The sequence below is a fragment of the Thamnophis sirtalis genome, unplaced genomic scaffold, assembly GCF_051295495.1.
Source record: "Thamnophis sirtalis isolate CommonGarterSnake01/CBP01778 unplaced genomic scaffold, rThaSir2_p1.2 scaffold_15, whole genome shotgun sequence".
NCBI lineage: Eukaryota > Metazoa > Chordata > Lepidosauria > Squamata > Natricidae > Thamnophis > Thamnophis sirtalis.
Window position 1 is genome coordinate 37,233,417 of NW_028261395.1, and position 14,049 is coordinate 37,247,465.

The 14,049-nt window shown below is 48.0% G+C and overlaps 1 protein-coding gene across 1 annotated transcript; it reads right to left on the reverse strand.

The window, feature by feature from the left end:
• Positions 1-1,772: 1,772 nt before the first annotated feature.
• On the reverse strand, positions 1,773-13,625 carry HTR6 (5-hydroxytryptamine receptor 6). The gene is made up of 3 exons (XM_014063522.2): positions 12,906-13,625; positions 2,812-2,970; positions 1,773-2,186 (listed from the first exon to the last, which is right to left on the reverse strand). The coding sequence occupies exons 1-3, from the start codon at positions 13,623-13,625 to the stop codon at positions 1,779-1,781; spliced, it is 1,287 nt and encodes a 428-aa protein (XP_013918997.2). The 3' UTR covers positions 1,773-1,778.
• Between the last annotated feature and the right edge of the window lie 424 nt (positions 13,626-14,049).

A 14,049-nucleotide genomic window follows, 5' to 3' on the forward strand; every position in this document is an offset into this window, starting at 1 on the left:
TTATAGGCTGTCGTGGCTTGTAAAAAATGCAAGAGCTGTGAAGGGTGAGGAGGGTGGGCGGAGTGGACCGGTGGTCCTTTTGTGTTAGAAACAGCATGTAATAAATGTAATAAATCCCTCAAATCTGGCAAGGGGAAATATTGCACCTTGTTGGGATTTCAGATGTAGAATCCCGGGAGGCCAGGATTAAGCAGTGCACAGTTGACGCGACCACAGGTTATCCTGGCTCGTTTGTCGCTAACCCCGGTTTGGGGAAAAAACAAAGGGAAACTTTCCTGTTGGGTGCTGCACGCAAGGTGGAAAATGGGGTTCTGGTTTGGGGAAAACGGCAAGAGGGGGACGGCTGGGGCAATGAGCGGCCAGTCTGTAGGTCGGAGAGGGGATGAGAACATTGGAGCGGGTGCCACTCCAGCCAGGGCAGGCCCCGGTTGTGCTTCCCTCTTAAACACTCATGGGTACGCACACACGTTTCCTTGGCCGTGTGTTCTGACTCAGGCTTCCTTAACAAGCAAGAAGTGGAGTCTTGGTCCCGGCAAAACCCCTTTTATTTACACGACTGTGAATTCCTTTCATTCACAGTCCACAAGCCTTTCAAAGGAATATTTATCAACACGGACCTTATCTCGCTTGGCGAGCTGCCAGATAATTAGTTACCAAACACAGGGCAAGGCAAAACTTGGCACAGAGTCTCTTATAGTCACAAACAGAATTTCCACTCTTGAAATGACCGAAAGAACATATTGTTTCCCCGTTCACTCCTCATTGGTTTCCTCTGGGAGGGGCCAATCACCTCCCAAGGTGTGGCTTTACTCCCAAGTCGACCCTGCTTTCTTAGTTGTTCTTGTCTTCTGGCAGCTCTGCGCAGGCGTACACTGGGAACAGGCTCCAGCTGTTCTTCTGCCTCGCTGCTTTCTAGCTCCCTCTCTACCTCCGATGCAGAGCCCTCGTCTTTCCTCAGCCCCCAGGAGTAGCCCATGTTCCTCCCCAGCCTCCTCGCTGTCGGACTTTGCTGTCAGCTCTGCCGGCTGCCAGCAGGCCACAACACTGTGTTCTGCAACCACATACAAAGTGTGTGTGTGCAGGGGGGGGGGGGAAATCACGCTAGAAGGCAACCAAGCTGAGAGGCTGGCAGGCAGAGAAAAAAAAACACCGTATTTTTCAGACTATAAGACGCACCTTTTTCCCTCAAAAAAGAGGCTGAAAATCTGGGTGTGTCTTCTACACTGAATACAGCATTTTTTGCCTCCCCGAACCCCGCCTCTTCACCAAAATGGCCGTGCAGAGGCTTTAGGAGGCTTCCAGAGTGCTCCTGGGGGCCGGGGAGGGCAGAAATGAGCAAAAAAACAGCCACTTTTTGCTCAATTTTGCCTCCAGGAGCACTCTAAACCACCTAAAGGCTATGCATGCCCTTTTTTTTTTTTTTTTTTTGAGAAAAAAAATGGGCATGTTTTTGTGAAAAATGGGCCATTTTGGGGAGGTCTGCAGAGTGCAAAACAGGTTTTTTTTTTTAATTTGCCTCTTCAAAATCTTGGTGCGTCTTATACTCCGGTGCGTCTTATACTCCGGTGCGTCTTATACTCCGGTGCGTCTTATACTCCGGTGCGTCTTATACTCTGAAAAAGTGCAGTAAGTTCTGAGGTGGGAGATGATGAATCCGGGTGAAAGGAAGGACATTTGTGGGTTTGGAAATGGACCCTTGACCGGTGGCATTGTCTTGCCCCCATCCCCAGCGCAGGTCAGAAACAACCGATCAACCTGGAGCTGACCAGGGGCCGCGCTCAGTCTGAGGGCGTGTTCAGATAGATGAGGTTCAACTTTGGCTCCGTCCGCTCGGCGTCGGAAAGGTGAACCGAGTTGGCCCGGGTAGCTGGGAGGAAGCCGAGCGACTGGCTGCTGTGGTCGTTGCCGTGGACGATGGAATCGGCCGAGTCCGTTTCCCCTGGCAGAGTCAGGGCGTTCCTGAGGGAAACCCCCGGCCGGGGGCCGCTGTTGGAATTCCTGAGAGAGAGCGAGACCCGGCTGGGCCTGCGTTCCCACGCCCGGGGGCAGCAGGGCAAGTACTTGGCCATGGCCCTCTTGAAGTCCCGCATGAAGAGCGGGTAGATGATGGGGTTCATGGTGCTGTTGCAGTAGCCCAGCCAGGTCAGGAGGTCGAAAAAATCTTCCGAAATGCAGTTGCAGACCGCCTGGAGGAAAGCGAGAAGAAGACGGCCATTTGAGGAGAAGCGAAAGAAATGACAGAATAAGAGACACTGCCGCTTTTTTGCAAATATAGGTAGTCCTCGACATACGATCAAAATTTATGCTGCTAATCGAGACAGTCATTAAGTGAGGCTTGCTCCATTTTAGGACCTTCCTGGCCTCAGTTGTTAGCAATAGCACTTAGACTTATATATACCACTTCACAGTGTTTTTACAGCCCTCTCTAAGTGTCACAATTTCTTGCCCCCAACAATCTGGGTCCTCAGTTTATCCACCTCGGAAGGATGGAAGGCTGAGCCAATCCTGAGCCTATTTATCTATCTATCTATCTCTTTCTTTCTTTCTATCCATCTATCTATCTATCAATCTATCTATCTATCTATCTATCTATCTATCTATCTATCTATCTATCTATCTATCTATCATCTATCTAACCTTTGGGACAACCATGACCTGGACAACGGAGAATCTCTACAGACAAGAAGTGGGAGATAACTGGAGCTGAGCAGGCTCCCAATTTCCCTTCTGCCATATACCCCACATATACACACACACCCCAGGTTCCCTATCGTCTCTCTGCCCCCTCGAATTTACCTCCAGAGTGCTTACCTGAGCCATGTTGCAGACAAAGAAAGGTAGCCAAGCCACAAAGAACATGCCCAGGAGGATGCCAAGGGTCAAGCTGGCCTTGAGCGCCCGTCGGCTGTGCTTGTTGGCAATCTTACGATTGTTACTCACCCCGCTTCCTTGGCCCTGGTCTCGAGGAACCTGTGAAGAACCCCCAAAACAGAAGGAAGTCAAGAAAGGCTTGGAAAAGGAGCATGCCCAGATGCCCAAAACTGGGACTCTGCGAAGGGGCTGGCGATGCCAGGGTGGTGCCCAGCTACTGCAAATGGGGGTGGGGGTTGCAAGGATGCAGCCCAGGGATGAAATCCAGCAGGTTATGACAGGTTCTGGAGAACCGGTAGCAGAAATTTTGAGTAGTTCAGAGAACCGGTGGCGGAAAGTTTGAGTAGTTCAGAGAACCAGCAAATGCTACCTCTGGCTGGTCCCAGAGTGGGGTGGGAATGGAGATTTTGCAGTATCCTTCTCCTTTCCATCTTTCCTTGCAAACTCAGGTGGTGAGTTTCCCGGCTCGAGGGGCACTGAGCCACCAAGGACCAACCTGGCTTTGGAGCTTAGTGTGTGGACAGCCGATATTTTGTGGGGCAGGGGATTCCTTGCAAAGAAGACCCCCCCATTGAGCTAGAGAGAGGAAGGTGAGAGGGTTAAATAGATACAGTAGATGTGAGAGTAGATAGATGGGATAGATAAATCATAGAAGATAAATTGATATAGATGTAAGAGAAGAGAGAGGATAGGGATGATGGATAAAAGACAGATATGAGGATGATAGAAAATGATAAAGAGATGATAGATAAGTCATGTAGAATTGGACAGGTGTAAAATATAGGATAGAGAAAGATATGATAGATAAAAGACAGGTGTAGATTAGATGGATAGATGGTAGGTAGTTGGAAGGAAAGTGAAGGGATCAAGCAGGCAGGTAGCCTGGCTGGACTCTTCAGGTAAACTAATCCAAACCACATGATGCTTGAGAGAAAGGGGGGGAGGGAGGGAGGGAAGGAGAGAGAGATCTGATCTATCTACCTGATCTATCATATGTGTGTGTGTGTGTGTGTGTGTGTGTGTGTTTATTTGTGCTGATAAATAAATAAAGGGAGACTAGTATAGATCTATTTCAAGCTATTTAGCTCTCATCAGCTAGCCATACCCTTACTGGGATTCGAACCTGTGCTGTATTGCATCTTAGGCAAACGTCTTAGCCATTAAGCCACAGGTCTCCTCCTTATCTTATCCTTATCCTTATATATAAGCTATCATCTATCTATCTATCTATCTATCTATCTATCTATCTATCTATCTATCTATCTATCTATCTATCTATCTATCTATCTATGATCTTCTTATCTATCTATCATCTATCTATCATATCATCTATCTATCATTTATCTATCATCTATCTATCTGATCTATCTATCTATATCTATCTATCTTTCTGATCTATCCATCTATCTATCCCCTGCCCATCCATCCACCTATCATCTATATCCATCCATCCATCCATCCATCCATCCAGCCATCCATCCATCCATCCATCCCTCTACCTATCATCTGTCTATATATATCACTCGATATATCAGATATCATCTCTCTCTCCCCCTCCCTCCCTATCTGTAAATATGACCCCCTCCCACCCCCGGGGGCTTTTCTTTGCCTCCTTTCGGCCAGCCGAGCCCATCCCTCGCGACCCCTCCGGGCGACCTTCCCACCTTCCCAAGCTCGCTCAAGTCTGGCCAGCCGGGCGCGCGCCCTGCGCCTTCAAAGGTCCCGCCTGGCGCCCTTCAGCCCGGTCGCCCTCCGGCTAAGGGAAGGAGAGGCGAGAGCGCAGGCCGGGCAGCTTCGGGACCCCTGAGAGCCCCCCCCCTCCAGAAGGAAGCCCGGGAGGGGGGGAAGGGGAGGGGGGTCTGAGGGGAGGCCTCGCCCACCATCTAGGCTGCGGCAGCCTTTTTCCCCTCTCAGGGCTTCTTTTGCTCCCCAGTTGCCGACATGGGGGCGGCCGGGCTGAGGAAGGAGGAGGCAATGTCCATCTTGAGTTCTTTTCCTTTGGCTTTTGCTGAATTGGGAGGGGGTGCCTCTTTTGCCCCCCTTCAGGGAACTAGTTTAATGAAAAGAAGGACTAGGGGAGACATGATAGCAGTCTTCCAATATCTCAGGGGTTGCCCCAAAGAAAAGGAAGTCAAGCTATTCTCCAAAGCACCTGAGGGTAGAACAAGAAGCAATGGGTGGAAACTAATCCAGGAGAGAAGCAACCTAGAACTGAGGAGAAATTTCCTGACAGTGAGAACAATTTATCACTGGAACAAAAATTGCCTCCAGAAGTTGTGAATGCTCCAACATTGGAGGTTAGTAAGAAGATGTTGGATAGCCGTTTGTCTGAAACGGTATAGGGTTTCCTGTCTAGGCAGGGGGTTGGACTAGAAGACCTCCAAGGTCCCTTCCAACTCTGCTATTGTATTGTATTGTATTGTATTGAACCTCCCCCCCACTCCCACTTTTCTGCCACCCATTTTTACCCAGCTCAGGCAAACATGGCTTTTTTCCCCCAAATCTTGTTTCCAAATCTGGGAAGCATCTCCAGTTCATTTCAATCCCCCTCCAACCCCCCAAATGAGGTGCTTTCTCCCCCTTTTTTCCCCTTGGCCTGGGAGAGTGGGGGGGGCAAGGATCCCCTCCTCCGCCAATGGAACACAAGAGGGAAATCTTCTTTGCTTCTTCTTGAATTTATTTCCTTTTTTAATGTTGGGTAAAAGAATGCCCAACCTTGGAGCGTTTTCGACAACACATTTTTAGTCCCACCAGCATATTCCCACCCCGCCAGCAAATCAAATTGTAATTTTCCACCTTGCAACAAACTCGGCTTCGTTGAAGAAAGCTCACCATTCTGATTTCTCACCTAGCTTTCTATGGTTTCTAAATCCCTCCCCCCCAATATTAGAATTCGTTTATTAGAATAGAATAGAGAATAGAATCGAATAGAACAGAATATAGAATAGAATAGGAAAAGAACACAACATAGAATAGAATAGAATAAAATAGAATGTAGAATAGAACAGGAATAGAACACAACATAGAACAGAATAGAATATAGAATAGAACAGAATAGAATATAGAATAGAACAGAATATAGAATAGAATATAAAATAGAAGAGATTATAGAGTAGAATAGAATAGAACAGAATATAGAATAGAATAGAGAGTAGAATAGAATAGAACAACAGAATATAATATAAAACAGAACAGAATATAGAATAGAATTGAATTCTTTATGGACCATGTGTGACTGGACACACAAGGAATTTGGTTCTTTTTATTAGCTTTTTATAATATGGTGTATATATCTGGATGCATTTAAAAGGTTATTTTTATGGTTTTATACGCTGCCCATGGCACAAGGCGGGGCAGGCATGTAAATCTGATAAATAAAATCTTTCCTGAGTCTGCTAGGGTTTTTCCAAGTTCGTATGTTAAAAATAAGCAAGCAGCAGATTGCTGTAAAAAGCTGCATGCATCAGACTTCAATTTATCAAAAAAGAAATAATTTAAGACATTTATTTGCTTCCTCACCCCTACTGATAACTTGGAAAATTGGAGTCAGTTTCTCTATTTTTCTCAAGAAAAAGGGGGGTGGGGGGGAATTCCAAGCCAAAAATCAGCAAATGGTTATTTGCATTGACTAAGAACGAGGGGAAGTAAGATTCCTAAAAAAACCCATCTTAGCATTTAAATGCAATTACAATTATGTTCCATTTTCTTCTTCCGCCGGCTATGGAGTCAATTAGAGGCAATTATTGCCAAGTTAAATTACTCGGCGCTTATGATCCTTTTTACTGCCACCTCAAATTAGAAATGAGGTCTAATTCTAAAAAAATATATATCTTAATTTCTAAAATTCTAAGAAAGGCAGGCATCGCTCTTGACATGCATTAGATCCAGGAATTGCAAGAATAGAATTTAAATGTTGAAGGATTTGAACTATTTCCACCTTTGGTTGAATTTGTATAAATTATTGATTAACTTATTAGTTAGAGAGCAATAGGGCACCATATTAATGGCTGTGCTATCCCATTTCCCCCTCAACTCTTCTAATAGATGTTTCCTTATCTTGCAATAGTTATTTGGAAATTGACAAGAGTTTGCAGTTAAATATAACAGAATAACAGAGTTGGAAGGGATCTTGGAGGTCTTCTAGTCCAACCCCCTGCTTAGGTTGGAAATCCTATGCCACTTCAGACAAATGGTCATCCAACATCATCTTACAAACATCCAGTGTTGGAGCATTCACAACTTCTGGAGGCAAGTTGTTCCACGGATTAATTGTTCTAACTGTCAGGAAATTTCTCCTTAGTTCTAAGTTGCTTTTCTCCTTGATTAGTTTCCACCCATTGCTTCTTGTCCTGCCCTCGGGTGCTTTGGAGAATAGCTTGACTCCTTCTTCTTTGGGGCAGCCCCTGAGATATTGGAACACTGCTATCATGTCTCCTCTAGTCCTTCTTTTCATTCAGCTAGACTTACCCAGTTCCTGCAACCGTTCTTCCTGTGTTTTAGCCTCCAGGCCCCTAATCCTCTTTGTTGCTCTTCTCTGCACTCTTTCTGGAGTCTCCACATCTTTTCTACATGGTAGCGACCAAAACTGGATGCCGTATTACAAGTGTGGCCTTACCAAGGCCTTATAAAGTGGTATTAATACACCCTAATATAATATACCTAACATACCTAAAAGAATTCCAGTACTTTGCTAGTTCTCCCTCTACATCCTGGTTTACATATGGGACTGAACCATGGTTTAATCCTCATTCAATAAGCCCTACTTAGATAAGATCACATGTGCTATAAACTCTGGTTTATAAACTACCATGCTGAATTCCAAATACTAAACCAATGACATTAAGGCTTAATGGAGTAAGACAAATTAACCTGTCAAATCCAAAGTTCATTAGATCTTATTTTGTGTAAACAATGGAGGAATTATAGTCTAAATCTTCTGGGTTAAATAGGCAGATTTTTTAATTTATTTCTTTAAGCACTGGATAGTGGTTGAGAAGTTCCTATTTTTTTAAATGTACTTCTTTTGGGGGGGGGCGGGAATGAATAGGCTTGTGTGGCTTAAAAGATTTGGACATCAGACCTGGAAATAAAAAGAGTTTAAAACTACCGAAATAACGTAAGAACCTGCTGGAAAATGTTGTCATTGGAAGAGAAACGGCAGAGAAATGGTAAGTTACAATTAATTACCTTCGAAGTATTTATACCTTTTTCATCTTGGATGCTCTCAAAGGCAGTATGGTTAGACTGCGTGTTAGTGTTATGCCACCCAGGCCCCCCGTGTGAAGTTAGCTTTTGCCCGCCCCCCCCGCCCCCATGAGGACTAGAAACTTAGTCAGGTGTTTTGTTTTCAGCCCTTCATAATTTAGAAGGGAGATTTTTGGCAAGCCGGATTCCCTTTTTCCGGATTTATGCTGTGCCGCAGCCCCGGTGTCTTTGCCTTCTTAACAAGCTGCTTGGTGACTAAACGATATTAGCTAATTACGTTTCATTTGCTGAGGAACATTTTTCTTTTTCTCTCCCCCCCTCCCTCCCTCCCCCTCACAGGGAGAGCTCCAGAGTCTTGCCATGCCAAGAGAAAAATAAGATTATGTTATTCATCCAAGCCAGCTCCAGTGGCTCACTCTCCTTCCAAGGCAAAAATCCTGCTGGCGTATTTAATTTCCCACCAGCTTAAGTGCCTACTGAACTCTGCAAAAAAAAAGGTTTAATTAGATTATATTTTTCCCCCCCAGAAAGACTCAGTTGAGCTTCCCAAAAGCCAAAGGACTGCCAGGGACCCTTCTAAGCCTGGTCTCTGGAGTTCTTCTCTTCCGCCAGGGTTAGAAGAGGGGCAGGAGGTGGTCTTGATGGCTGCCCATCAACCCCGTGAGACCTTTCCTGGGGAGGCCTGTTCGAGAGGGTCTCTGTGGTGATGCTTGGCATTGTGCTGGTTGGCAGGGAGGGGAGGATGGGGCTTGTAGCCAGGCCAGGAGTGGGATGCTGCCGGTATCACTGCCAGTTCAGTTTGCGCTCCCCGCACATTGCTTATACATGCGCAATTTCCTGTTAATTGTTCTGCAAATGCGCGGAACATTATAAAATGAGTTAAAAAAAAAAATATGCCGGCAACGGCATGGGTGATTGGGGAACCAGTTCGGGGGCATGGCCAGCCAGCTGTCCCTACTGGTTTGGCGACCCAGTCCCAATGCCAACTACCAGTTCACCCGAACTGGTGCGAACTGGTAGCAACCCACCTCTGAGTCAGGCATGCATGGAAAGTGCCAAGGATAGTGTTGTGGCCCGCCAACGGCCAATGGAGTTGGCAGCAGATTCGGACAGTGAGGAGGTTGGGGAGGAAGATGGGCCAGTCCTGGAGTCTGGGGAAGGCTCAGACGAGGGCTCCGTGTCGGAGGCAGAGAGGGGGCCAGGCCATCTGACAGTTATCAGCTGCCTTCGGATTCAGACATCAATGGGGCAGAGGAACAGCTGGAGCCTGTTCCCAGTGGGCAGAATTGCCAGACGAAGGGAACAGCTAAAGAACGGGGGTCGATTTGGGAGTAAGGCCACAGGTGGACGGTGAATGGCCCCTCCCATAGGGAATAAAAGAGGAGCGACAGGGGAGTGGAGTTTGCAGGAGACAATTCGTTCATTCCTGCATCCTTGCCAAGTATTGCGGCGTCTGAAAGATCTCAGCCTGGCCACTCTCCAAGCCTGACAAAGGTCGGTAATTGTGAACTATCTTGAAAGACTGTGGGAAGAGGAAAGACTTTGCCGGAGAGGAATTCAGTGTCAATTAAATAAAAGGGACGAGGACTCGGCTTCGTGCTGCTGGGGAAGCCTCGGTCAGAACAAATAGGCTAAAATCCAATTTTTCTTGGTGTAAATTGGATTCTTGGGAATGGCAGAATCCTTGAGACATGGCAAGCCGCTCCTGACCTCAAATTTGGTACCTTCTCTAGCTGGGTGCAGCTGTGGGCATTAGTTCGAGAATCTGGGAATTGCCTTAATGATGCCCCATCTGGACTGGGCCAGCTTCATTGTCTACAAAACATCTTGTCATCCACTTTTACAGTGAATGGACACTTTTCCTTGGTGGGTTTGCCACACCGGATATCAAAGCAGTTGCCTCTCTTGCACCGTGTCCCCACCACCCCCTTATGACGGGCAGGTAGACTGGCCCTTGACGGGGAGGCTGTGCGCCCAACTAGGACCCAACTTCAATTCTTAATGTAGCTTTAATTCCTTGGCTGCGTCGGGGAAGCAATTAAAAGTCACTCTGTGCTTCCTCCCGAGCTGAGCAGTTGCTCCCTGCCTACTCACACATGGTACAGGTTGGTGGGTGGATTAACGGGGGGGGGGGGGGGAAGGAAAACAGGGCTGGCGCTGATTATTTTTCCCCTCTTCTTCCAAGGAACAGTTCATCTCCACCTCTGCTCATGTTATTTTGAGAATTGCAGATATTGTGCGGAGGACAAGAGAGTGAAAGGGGGCCAGACAAGAGGCCAAGGCCATCAATACACTACAATACCAGAGTTGGAAGGAACCTTGGAGGTGTTCTAGTCCAACCCCCTGCCTAGGCAGGAAACCCTATACTGTTTCAGACAAATGACTGTCCAACATCTTCTTAAAGACTTCCAGTGTTGGGGCATTCACAACCTCTGGAGGCAAATCCTGTTCCACTGATTCATTGTTCTAACTGTCAGGGAATTTCTCCTCAGTTCTAAGTTGCTTCTCTCCTTGATTAGTTTCCACCCATTGCTTCTTGTCCTGCCCTCGGGTGCTTTGGAGAATAGCTTGACTCCCTCTTCTTTGTGGCAGCCCCTGAGATATTGGAACGCTGCTATCATGTCTCCCCTAGTCCTTCTTTTCTTTAAACTAGATATACCCAGTTCCTGCAACCGTTCTTCATATGTTTTAGTCTCCAGTCTCCTAATAATCTTGGTTGCTCTTCTCTGCACTCTTTCTGGAGTCTCCACATCTTTTCTACATTGTGGCGACCTAAACTGAATGCAGTTTCAAATCGGCCCCTTCCCCAAACTCTAATTTTGGAGTTAGACCCCTTTTAAATATGGATTTTCAGCTGCAAAGATCTGAGGCTTCCTTCTGATCGCCAAGGAGGGAAAAATATGGAGGAACTAAGCAGTCCGCCCTCCATCAAGGCTTTAGCAGCTCTGTAATTATCAGTGAAATGGAGCTTCTCTAGACAGGGGCAGGCTACCTTAAGGCCAGCGTTTTAGAAATTTCAATTCCATTTTGGGAGGCATGAGCCTGATAGCATGCATGGTCTCGGCGGCTGAGCTTGTCATCTTCAGTTAAGGAACTATAAATCCAGAAAGAGTTTAGAAACTGGACTTTATTCAAGATGGACAAGTGTCACTCAATCTTGATCTACTGGATCCGAGGCCAAATGTTCTCACATCATAGTGCTGCCCTCTTGTGGCCACCCAGAGATTTGCGCTTCTGTCTTAAAAAAGGATATAAAACAGCTTTATGCATTTCCAAGCTCAATCACGTCAATGCAATGATGTTATAGTCGATACCTTGTCTGCAGGCTGGCCGTTTTCCCAGAGAAGCATCTGATTTTTAGAAATGAGGGGTCCATGCCTTGACTTCTCCCTAACCTTTTCCATCTAACTCGGGGGAGGGTGTTACTGTCTCTTCCAAAATAGATGCAGTCTCTTTCTTCAGCACACCTGGGATGCTTAATTTGTGGAGGGGCCACAGCTGGCAGCCCCCACCCCCAAGTTTTCCCTTGGGGAGAAGCCGATCACTCTGTGTCTTTAGCATCAGAGGCTCGGCTGGACCTGTCTTTAGACCGAGGTTTTTAGATTAGAGTAACAGAGTTGGAGGGGATCTTGTAGGTCATCTAGTCCAACCCCCCACCCAAGCAAGGGACCATACGCCATTTCTGACAAATGGCAGTCCAGTTTCTTCTTGAAAGCTTCCCGTGACGAAGCTCCCACAACTTCCGAAGGCAACTTCTGTTCCATGGGTTGATTGTTCTCCCTGTCAGGAAATTCCTCCTTATTTCTCTCCTTGTTCAGTTTCCATCCATTATTCCTTCTCTGGCCTTCAGGTGCTTTGGAAAATAGCTTGACCCGCTCCTCCTCTCTGTGGCAGCCCTTCAAATATTGGAAGGCTGCTCTCCTGTCTCCCCTGGCCCTTCTCTTCACTAGACTAGCCATGCAAAGTTCCCGCAACCGTTCATCGTATGTTTTAGTCTCCAGTCTCCTAATCATCCTTGTTGCTTTTCTCTGCTCTTTCCAGAGTCTCAACACGAAGCAGGAGGGAGTCACACAGGGGGTATCCCACTCTCTGATGCATTGCATTGCACTAATAGCAGGGCTTAATTAGAAGGTGAGACTCATTCCCAGAACGCGGACTCACGCGGAGTCCAGTGGCTTTCCACGGGTGCAGTAGAAATTGGATGCGCAAGCTGTTGAACTTGGGACGAAAGCAGTGGCTTCCAAATTAATACAACACCCCCCCCCCATCTTTTAAGAAGAGTTTTGTTTGCAACCCTTGTTAAAAGTTGCACGAAAATTCCATTTTTCATTTCCCTCCTCCTTCTTCTTCTTTGCCCAGTTCTCCTTCAATTCAGTGCGTGACAAACTGCTTTCAGCTCTCTGTTTTCCTTAAAACGAGGAGCAAACCTTGTTTAAATGCTCATTTAGTCAAGACTTTGCCGTCTCGCAGTTCCGTTTGTTTACAACCTGCCCCTGGAGCAGCTTGCTCTCCCCAATCCAAAATACACCATTAGAGAAATGTGAAAATTTGTTGAAAATGGGGGGGGGGGGGGGGGACAGAAACCTTTTGGGTAGCAGGATGAAAACTCTTTTGGAGGCAGAGAGACAGACACGGGCCCGGAGTTCAATCTAATTTTCCGTGGCCTCTGCAGTGCTAACGGTACCCATGCCTAGCAAGGGAAGGAAGATTTGGGAACTAACCACTGTCTCTCTGAGCATGCGCAGAGTTAATTCATCCCTCTGGAGTGTGTTAACCCCCCCCAGGACAACGGTCATTAAACCAGCCCATTTCCCCACCTGGGAATTTACCTGTTGTGTTTGTTCACCGAGGGGCTTGTTGTTGGTGAGAGATGCCACCTGGAGGGCCTGTTTCCGGGCGGCCAGCAGGATCCGGCAGTAGGTGAACAAGATGGCCACCGAGGGGAGGAAGAAGGTCAGGCCGGACGCAATGAGGGCGTAAGGCAAGCTGACCAGCAGACGGCACTGCTCCTCTTCCAGCTGCAGGGTGGCGTTGAGCGGGTGGCGGTCAAAGTCCATCTTGTGCCAGCCCATTTTGATGGGCAGGAAAGACACCAAGGCCGCCAGCGTCCAGGTGGCCAGGATGAGCCAGAAGGCCCGGCTGGAAGTCATTCGCAGCTTGTACTTGAGCGGGGAGATGATGAGCAGGTAGCGGTCCAGGCTGATGACGCACAGGTTGAGGATGGAGGCGCTGGTGCACATGACGTCGAAGGAGAACCAGACGGAGCAGAAGGCGCCGTCCAGGACCCAGCGCCCGTAGAGCTGGTTCAGCATGGCCGGGGGCATGACCACCAGGCCCACCATCAGGTCGGAGAGGAAGAGAGACACCAGGAAGAAGTTGGAGGTGTTGCGCAGGAAGCGCTGGCTGAAGATGAGGAGGATGAGGGCCAAGTTGCCGACCATGGTCAGCAGGATGACAAAGCAGAGGAAGGCGGCCGTCCAGGCACTGCCACGCAGCTGAGCGTCCTGCCCGATCAGGCTGGCGTTGAGGCTGCCTGGCTGCCCGTCCATGGGGGGGAGTGGCGCCCTTGGCATAGGGAGGACCGGACGCCGGGCTGAGATGCCGGGCTGAGTGCTCTCTCTCTCTCTTTCTTTTCTCTCTCTTTCTTTTCTCTCTCTCTCTCCCTCTCTTGGGTTTTCACTCTTCCTTGCTAGGAATCTGGGGGTCCCCCCTCTCTCCAGTCGTTGGAGTATCCCCACCAGCTGCCCTGACCCTCATCCTGGGCGGCTGGCAGCCCTTCCCCATCTCCTACCTGTAGCGTATCAGGTTCTCTTTAGAGGAGATTAACAAACGAGGAGGAAAGCGAAGCGGCAGCCGTGAGCCTCCCCTGCCTGCCTTGCTCGGCTGGCAACGGTGGCGAGTGCCTCTCCCCTTCCCCTTCTGGAGGAGCACCGAGACCTCCCCGGAGACGCAGAGCAGGGGATCGTTCTCGGT

Bases quoted from the DNA above. Each gene is read 5' to 3' on its own strand.
- HTR6 (XM_014063522.2), bottom strand. From the start codon at position 13,625: ATGGACGGGCAGCCAGGCAGCCTCAACGCCAGCCTGATCGGGCAGGAC. The intron at 2,971-12,905 runs GTAAATTCCCAG...GGTTCTTCACAG, and splicing joins TCGGTGAACAAACACAACAG to GTTCCTCGAGACCAGGGCCA. The intron at 2,187-2,811 runs GTAAGCACTCTG...GCTTTCCTCCAG, and splicing joins TTGTCTGCAACATGGCTCAG to GCGGTCTGCAACTGCATTTC.